This window comes from Anguilla rostrata, chromosome 7 (genome assembly GCF_018555375.3).
Source record: "Anguilla rostrata isolate EN2019 chromosome 7, ASM1855537v3, whole genome shotgun sequence".
Lineage (NCBI taxonomy): Eukaryota > Metazoa > Chordata > Actinopteri > Anguilliformes > Anguillidae > Anguilla > Anguilla rostrata.
Genome location: NC_057939.1, coordinates 15,436,267 through 15,444,479, shown reverse-complemented (window position 1 = coordinate 15,444,479; position 8,213 = coordinate 15,436,267). Strand labels below are relative to the sequence as shown.

General features: G+C 37.1%; 2 protein-coding genes across 4 annotated transcripts; both read right to left on the bottom strand.

The window, feature by feature from the left end:
- Positions 1–412: 412 nt before the first annotated feature.
- On the bottom strand, positions 413–5,631 carry tmem243b (transmembrane protein 243, mitochondrial b). Of its 2 annotated transcripts, none has more exons than XM_064343119.1 (5): positions 5,508–5,631; positions 2,490–2,756; positions 2,091–2,141; positions 1,622–1,726; positions 413–1,472 (listed from the first exon to the last, which is right to left on the bottom strand). In XM_064343119.1, exons 2-5 carry the CDS (start codon positions 2,565–2,567, stop codon positions 1,350–1,352), a joined length of 357 nt encoding a protein of 118 aa, XP_064199189.1. In that variant the 5' UTR covers positions 2,568–2,756; positions 5,508–5,631; the 3' UTR covers positions 413–1,349. The 2 variants fall into 2 exon arrangements, with proteins under 2 accessions (XP_064199189.1, XP_064199188.1); XM_064343118.1 differs by lacking the exon at positions 5,508–5,631 and adding an exon at positions 4,532–4,691.
- Positions 5,632–5,758: 127 nt separating this feature from the next.
- meig1 (meiosis/spermiogenesis associated 1) lies at positions 5,759–7,349 on the bottom strand. Of its 2 annotated transcripts, none has more exons than XM_064343121.1 (3): positions 7,197–7,349; positions 6,508–6,675; positions 5,759–6,103 (listed from the first exon to the last, which is right to left on the bottom strand). In XM_064343121.1, the coding sequence occupies exons 2-3, from the start codon at positions 6,655–6,657 to the stop codon at positions 5,975–5,977; spliced, it is 279 nt and encodes a 92-aa protein (XP_064199191.1). In that variant the 5' UTR covers positions 6,658–6,675; positions 7,197–7,349; the 3' UTR covers positions 5,759–5,974. The 2 variants fall into 2 exon arrangements, with proteins under 2 accessions (XP_064199191.1, XP_064199190.1); XM_064343120.1 differs by lacking the exon at positions 7,197–7,349 and adding an exon at positions 6,871–7,146.
- Between the last annotated feature and the right edge of the window lie 864 nt (positions 7,350–8,213).

The window sequence follows — 8,213 nt, the reverse complement described above, 5'->3', positions numbered from 1 at the left end:
CTTGAGTGTCTTAAGTTAATAATGATCATGTGATCAATGGTCAGTCCTTTGTTTTCCCACTGAATTCGACAGGTAAAAGTTTTTCATCAAATGAATGCGATTTGTGCATTTTTGTGAAGGATATTACTACTGTTCAGTACATCAAAAAATTCCACTTTGTAGTAAATTTTTCATTAAATTATATCATAGCAAACATCAAAATGTGGGGCTCACTCAAATCATACTGTCTTGTGTTTCCACACACATAAGAAGCAAATGTTTTTAAATTCCCCATGGTAATGTACTTCTGCAATCAAATTGCACCAAAGCTGATCAATATGTGGGTATGTTATCCAGCGGGTAAGTTTATCATGCATATACATTGTGTGCGCTGTAAGTATCAATTATTAATTGGAAATCCACACCAAACCTCTACAAGATCCAAAATAAACAATCTGTTTATTACAGAAATTTGGTATAGAAAATGGAAGATTTACAGTCTCACTGATATTCCGTTAGAAAGAACTCCAGTTATACAATATGACAAAAGTGCAGTGATTTTCAGAAATCATGATAAGAAATTAAACATTATTATTTGCCATATATTCACAGAAGTGCTACAATAAAAGGAATGTAATCTCCAAAGGGGGAAAAAATATTTTAAAATTGCACTGAAAAACTATTGCAAATTCGGAATGTATAAATAGTTATTTTGTGTGAATGTGTATATACTCTGTGTATACACACACACTTCTATATACACATTTGTGTATATACACACATTTTTATATCTTAAAAAAGTTTAAGCTGAAGTAGCCTTGGCTTTTCCCACAGCACTGTCTCCACATGACTGTTGGCTTATTTAAATCTCTTTCTATATAAATTCCATCTACCCAGTGATCCATTGGTTGATTATTCCAGCAGATATTCTAGAAATGTACATAGGACATTTCATGGTATTCATCTAAAAGAATTAACTAATCAGTTCTTAATCTAGAAGAACTGATTAGTTCTGTTGCCACCCATAAAACCACAAGTTCTATGCGTTATAGTTGGAAAATGGCAGCAGTCCTATCTAGAGTAATGACATCACATGCGTGTCTACTCACACCTGAGATACATTGCCTTTTTCCACATGCCATATAAATACATTATAGGCTCAGAAGTGCAACCCTGCATGCAAAACATGGTGGCAATATCAAAGCCTTCATACTTAAAATTGTTTCTGAACGATCTTATGAAATGGTTCTATTTCATCAAAACGCTTCCATTATCTAATAAGCTCAAGAAAGGTACAACCTGATCACATTTAACAGCTTCTCATTTTGTGAGCGGCTCTTTAAGGCATAGGCTACTTGATATTCACTCATTCATTTCCCAACATCATGAAAATACAAGTTGGCACATATACACAACAAAACTACTGAACCCAGGATATAATAGATCAGGTTCCGGAATTTGGGCTCCAGATCTCCTTGACGATACCAGAATATCTGTAAAAAGAAGATAATTTTTATCAGCAGTTCCGAAATTACTGAATATTTCAGTTCATCAAAATAAAACGATTGCCAAGTTCAGCAAAGGCATGTATGATTCAGCACATTGACTAAATAAATAAATAAATAAATAAATAAATACTTACTAGAACCAGAACTGCACCACATATCATTAGGATGCAGAAGGTAAAAAAAATATTCAATGGTCTTGGAGGTAATGAGGGAAAGACAAAAGAACTAATAATGGTTACCTGAAAAAGAAAAATTAAAAAGGGAAACTTATTTTATTCTTTACATAACAGCTTCATTTTTCATGTTTAATTTAGTGAAAAATTCCATTGACCCTTCCTGGCAGCAGATACACAAGCCGTCTTTCTGTGAGCTGGGAGCACAAGAATAAATAGCAAAAGCTCCTGAAATCCTTGACAGTGGGTTGCTATGGACGGACCATTTCAAAACCATGGTCAGATTAGATGGATACATTGATCTAATATAGAAAATGGTCCATTGAACTAGACGACTGAATAAGTGGCTGAAACAAATGCAAAAAAAGTAGTTCACCAGCACTATAACCAATTTGTTCTTGGTCAAAAGGTGTACATTGCATATACTTACTAGAACTAGTAAAGATGTGAGTCCGCCCACTACTAAATTGACAATTCGATCCTGGGGGGAAAAATGAAAGAAAATTGGTTGGATATACCATTTTAAAGTCATCTTGACAGCAATTCTAGTCTGTGGAATAAGCATTCAGTTCAGCTGAATGGAACTATAAATTCTTACAAGAATGAGAAACTAATTTCCAATAGCTTGCATCCATTCACTCAGTATTTTTTTTTGCACTAAGCAAGTGTGGTTCCATGCCTGTTCATGAAGCATGTCAAACGGCACAGCCATTGTGTCTTTTCCCCATCCAGGGCTTCACAAACATTTTTCAGAGAGCACACAAGTATTTTTCAGAGCACACTAATATACCATATCCTTCTACAGAAGCACACGACAGCCCATTCATACCCTGGCGGATGTCTCCCCAAACAAGGGCCTGTTATCCAGTCCGGCTGTCCCATAAGTCCGAGTTGGGAAATCGTCCATTTCTGCCTTTGAGCTGCAAGAGGCCTGTGGAGGAGGGCTCTCAACAGCAATGCTCCCTCATAGGGACACCTAGAGCACGTGTCTGTTCCTCTGAAGAGATGAACATTCCTCCAAGAGCCACAGGCCAGATGTTCTCGGGGGGAGAGGGAGGGCCTTAGCTGCAGTACATTGTTCTTCTGGGTGGACTTCCTGAAAGGGTGAAGGGAACAGTTTAACTTATCATAGTTACAATATTGCTGTTGCTGAGATTCCATGGTGTCATTTTGGGGGGGGGAAGAACAGTTGCCAACAGAACAGTTTCATTAATGTGGTTTAGTACTGTTGTTCAGGTGATTTATAAGGAGAGATGAAATCAAACTGCCAGTCATTCTGATTTAAAAACATCACAACTTGCTAAGAACAAAACAGCTGTACAGTTGTGCATGTTGTGCAGTTGTCTCACTCACACATATAAACTACATACTGTAGGCAAAGGAACTGCCTTTTGTCATAGTGGGCAACAATTGACCCATAACACAAATCCACTGGCCTGACTCAATATGAAAATGTGAAAAATGGTACCCACCATATCCCCGAACAGGACTCAACAATAAGACCTTGCAAAATGGATTTCTTCCCTTTAGTTCAGTCACTTTTATGTGTGTGTGATGTCATAAACCTGAATTAACTATGCCCTTAATCCAAAATCACACTTCCTCCAAAATTACACTGTGGATAAGAAGCCACAGGAAAGTGAACTGCAAAAAATTTGACACAGCATTGGTGCGAGCAAACTTTGCCTTTCCTGTGCTCCCATCATGCACATTTCCTGCATCAAGGGCCAAAACATTCAAAGCTTAAAATCTTGATTGCGCAAACTTAAACAAAGTAACATTAAAATGACTTGACCCAAGGCACATTGACATTAATTCCTTGTGATGGTTAAAACAAATATTTAAAATATAAAAATGGGTGTGAGATCAATCATGTTAACTATAACAGGAACAAAATGGTTTAGTCTTCAATGTAAATGAGTAAAATAACATACAAAAATACAAAAGTAAAACTACAATACTTGAACGTGATTATCCAACTATTGAAAGGAGAGCTGGTAACTCCCGACACATTAAAGTTCGGTAGAATATACATCTCAAATAAATTACCTGTAATAACTGCCTAAACTGTGCTGGATCAATACTCGCTCCGTCAGATGGCATTTCTGGGTAATTCGCCATACACTCACAACAAATGACAAGGCACGAGGAGTGACTTTTTCAAAGGGAATAAATTAATTGTAAGGACTGCCAAATGTAAGCACGGTCGTAGCTACTCAATAAGCCTGTAAGCCTTTCATTTAAAGACCTTGTTTTAAACCGTGTATGTATCAGACAAACCAAATAGCACAACACAGTCGTGATTTCACTGACCTCAGTACCTAGGCTAGCTAACATTAGCAGGTAACACTTAAGGGTGGCTACTACTTGAGCTGGATAGCGAACGACAACTTAAAGTTTAAATAAATCAGCCTGATAAGCACAATTATGCAACGATTGATTAAACTGGAAAATACAAAAGACAAAACTGCCGTTTTGTAGCCATCATGAGCCATAAAACATTTCGTTTGATCTAGCCACGGTCGTATGTTACCGTTAGCTAACTACATTAGCTAGCACCTAGCTGCACTAATTTATCTGCTTAAACGAATGACAGATTTTAAGGAAGAGAAACTAGTTTGACGCTGTTTTAGACTTGTTTACACGCTGGCTATCCAACACTTGAATCATGTTAATTATACTCAATGTATTACTAATGCACGTAAAGGTCTGGCAAAACTATGTAGCTATTGCTAGCAAGTTATGGTATGTGCTTAACGAAAATAGCTAGCTAGCTAGCTAACGTTAGCGTTATGTACAAGAGACTAACAGCTGTGAGAGTACATACATAATCATGTCAGTGCATCGCAAACGAAATGTCAGCGAACTCACCAGATAAAAGACGTGTAGGTAACGTTAGAATTTCTGTTTTGACATTCAGTAGGTAGTGCTAGATTATAACTACCGTTATTTGCATGGGCACAACTTTGAACGCTGCCTTGTTAGCAATCGAACACTGAATCAGGTCAAAGGTTAAAGGGGACTGTCTTTAAAGGGGATGTTGACAAAATGGCAGTTTCGGCGGAAAACGTATAAACCGTGAATATGACTGGCAGTGCTGTTATAAAATAATAATAATGTTACCTCCAGTATTAACACACTTAATATAATTGGAAAACTGTTCACCAGTAAAACATTTGATTTAAGGCATGCCTCCTCATCACTTCTATTTAAAGTAGCCAAATTGCCTTAAATTAATATATCTGGCTTCTTTTTGCAAACTGCCAAAGTACATCAAGGACAGTTGTGGTTACAGTGTATTGTGTTGACGAAAAATGGGATTGTTCAACAGATCCCGAGTCTACCCAAATCAAAATGTTGTGGTGGCTGCTGCCATACATGTGCAATACCTTGCAACATGTCCCACCCACTACAACCTGGAAAATAGATAAACAGCTTGTCTTTGAACACTGAACAGTACTTAGTTCCAAGTTATGTGGACTTTGGTCATTCAATTTTACTCTCAAATGAGTAACACAGTAGGGCATAGAGTAGGGCAGGGAGTAGCTGCAGGTCTTACAGCATCATCAGCCAGCCTCAATATCATGTGTGAGAGAGTCCTATTCTCCTTTTTTCATTGTTAAACCAAATTATACAATGCCATAAATGCACTCACACGCATTTAATGGACCTGACAGTTACAGTTTCCAGGTTTCCATTTTCTTATGTAAACAACCTTGCTATCTGGTAAAAATGAAGAATAAAACAACACAGGTACCACCAAAACAACATCAAACTCACAATAGCAACGTCATAAACACTTAAATTGTTCCTGTACTGACAAAGTTATACATGAAAGGTTACCTACCTGCTAAATGCAAGTACAGTGGTGACTGACTATTGCTACAGAAAATAGGTCCTATACACAGTATGTACTTGCACCAGTCATGTTAAGGAAGAATAGCCATAGTGGGCTTGTTTGGCAGATTTTTGTTTAATCCCAGCCTAAAGCTTAGAAAACCTCCTACTGATATCACATGATAAATGTGTGACAGCTATTGGCACACAGCCAGCCATAATCCCTCCTTATATTTGAGTATGAAACACAGTACAACGTGATAGTTATACTTCACATTTTTTAAATTTATTACTTAATTTCAGATGTTTCATTATTTTACAGAAAAAAGTCTAATCAAATAAAAGTATATTTTCAGTTTCATCTGCACTAACAGAAATCTTGTTTAATTCCTTGTTTCATTCCATGTACACAAATGCTAATGAGTGCTTATATAAGAGCATTCCATATATTAAAACTCCAGTGAAGACATATGAGGCTTAGTATGCATACACTTTCACTTTATGGACCTCCCTGTCATCACATTCCCTTTTTCTGTTGTAGTAATAGAATGTGTTATCTCGTCGCTGTAGCTTTTTCACAAAGCCAGTTTCAGGCCACCGATCAATCTGAAATGAGAAAATCAAAAATAAAAACCAGAACATCGCAAATAAAAAAGTATAATTTAACTTTTACTACTGACATAGGCATTTTTGCTATCAATGTTATTAGTGATTATTTGCACAGCAGAAGTACTTCCCTCAGAAGACTTTCGCTGCTTGTATTTTACATACTGTGCAATAGCTGGAAATTTCATATAAGAAATTCAGTTTTTTTTTTTTTTTTTTTTCTAAAGGATTCAATAGCACACAGTAAGTTATTATATAAAGTTTTCAAACATCGGGACCTGGTAAGAAACGCATCATGCTGAAAACACAGTAAGACTGTAAATACCTTGTAACGAGACAACGTGTTTACTTGTTTGTACGTCGTTAGCAATACAATAATTAAGAACATGTTTAATAATTATTACCATGTCAACTTGTTTGATTTGCTTGTACTCAGTTTCGTCCCTATAACCGGCTTGCTGAAATCTGTACAGATTTTCCACTTCATCCGTCCAGTGCTGAGCATGGCTCATCGATTTTGGTCGGGCGGCACGCAGGTATGTGGCACAGGACATTTTGATCAAGGAACTAGACTAAAGCAAGAAAATAGAAAGATCTATACACATATAGCCGAGCATAACGTTAGAAAAGTCACAGATGCAAGCAAGCTTGTTAAACATTTCTGCAACAGACAATTACACTAACAATACATGACAAGTCTTCCTCAGAGACACGAAAAAATGCAGGAAATACTGATAAAATAATGAATGATCTGTTATTTAACTTACATTACAGAGCGTGCAAAAAGTAGCTATTAACGTAACGTCAACTCCAGGTGATATCGTTTGCAAACGCGCAGAACGCTTAGCTACAAACCGATTTCATTTGTTTTTTTTTTTTTAAAGTGCTGACTGGTCCTCGGTTTCTTAGCAACCGTCAACGCCAAATAGTAAAAAAAAAATGTTGTCTCAGAATCCAATGTTAAGCTTGGCAATAAGCCATAAATTTAAGAGGTGTGGTCTCCCATGTGGCGCACAGTGCTGTGCAACAGTGAATGGCTGCATCAAACATGAAAATGGAAAACATTCTACGACGTTATAAATCTTAACGTTACCTTGGATACAAAGACAGTGCGCGTCCTCGTAGCAATACATTTTTCAGCCTCCTGTCCACTAGATGTCAGACTATTTTAAATCCCGCAACCTCGTTGACATCAACTCTTTAACGGTGCACGGGTAATACCAGACCAGACACTGAAGCAAAATATGTAATGCCTGACAGTCACCTTAATGCAGTACGTTTAAATCAACAAGCTTCCATTTTACAGTATGGGTATCTCTGGGATACCTAGGATGTGTCCAAGTGAAGTAATCTGTGTGATGGCAGATGTCATTCAATACATTTTTTAGTTTATTTAGTTGCGCTTCCTTCAAACTATTCAGTCAGTTCACAATGATTGGACACACAGGTCAGTTCCGTAATATAATGTACAATTCTGGAGCTATGGTTTTGAGTTAGAGCTAGAGGGTAAACTCAGCACTGTGCTACAGAAGTAATTGTAAAGCACAGATGACAGAATGTGGTATAAGTAGGGGGAAGCAGGTTGTTTGGCAGTTCTTGAGCCACAAACGGCTGTCAAAACATTTTGTGTTCCCCGGGGTTAGTGCAGCAGAAATTCATGGGCTGTTGAATGGCCGGTCAAGCTGAAGGTGAAGTTGTAAAGGTTGCTTGCAGGGTATAGCGCAGGTCTGAGCATTCTGCTGAAGCTGCAGTAACCATTTATAGCATAAGGGCAGGCAGAATAAGGCAATACAGACGGTTTTACATAATGGCATACACGGCTGGGATATGTTATACAATGGTTTTCACTATATCAGTGAAAATAAATATAACTGACTGGGTTAATAACTCTTTGTAAATGCAATAGTTTTTTTAAAATCATAATCTTAGATTTGCATTGGTGTATTTCTGCTATAGTCTGAAAGCTTGTTTGTCCTTGTCCTTCTTTAAATAAAAAAAACTGTAGAATTTTCATCATTGTATTCTCTAGCAATTAAACGTTTTCTGTTTTTCGAGACACCTTTTTTCTTCTGCAGTAGATGGAAGCAAAATGCAAGTGTTGCTAATGGAT

What these genes read in the sequence shown, in the direction of transcription:
- meig1 (XM_064343121.1), bottom strand. Translation starts at nt 6,657, where the DNA reads ATGTCCTGTGCCACATACCTGCGTGCCGCCCGACCAAAATCGATGAGC. An exon ending in AAATCAAACAAGTTGACATG is followed by an intron (nt 6,104 to 6,507) that starts GTAATAATTATT and finishes TTCTCATTTCAG; the next exon opens with ATTGATCGGTGGCCTGAAAC.
- tmem243b (XM_064343119.1), bottom strand. Translation starts at nt 2,567, where the DNA reads ATGGACGATTTCCCAACTCGGACTTATGGGACAGCCGGACTGGATAAC. An exon ending in TTGGGGAGACATCCGCCAGG is followed by an intron (nt 2,142 to 2,489) that starts GTATGAATGGGC and finishes TTTTCCCCCCAG; the next exon opens with GATCGAATTGTCAATTTAGT. An exon ending in GTGGTGCAGTTCTGGTTCTA is followed by an intron (nt 1,473 to 1,621) that starts GTAAGTATTTAT and finishes TTCTTTTTACAG; the next exon opens with ATATTCTGGTATCGTCAAGG.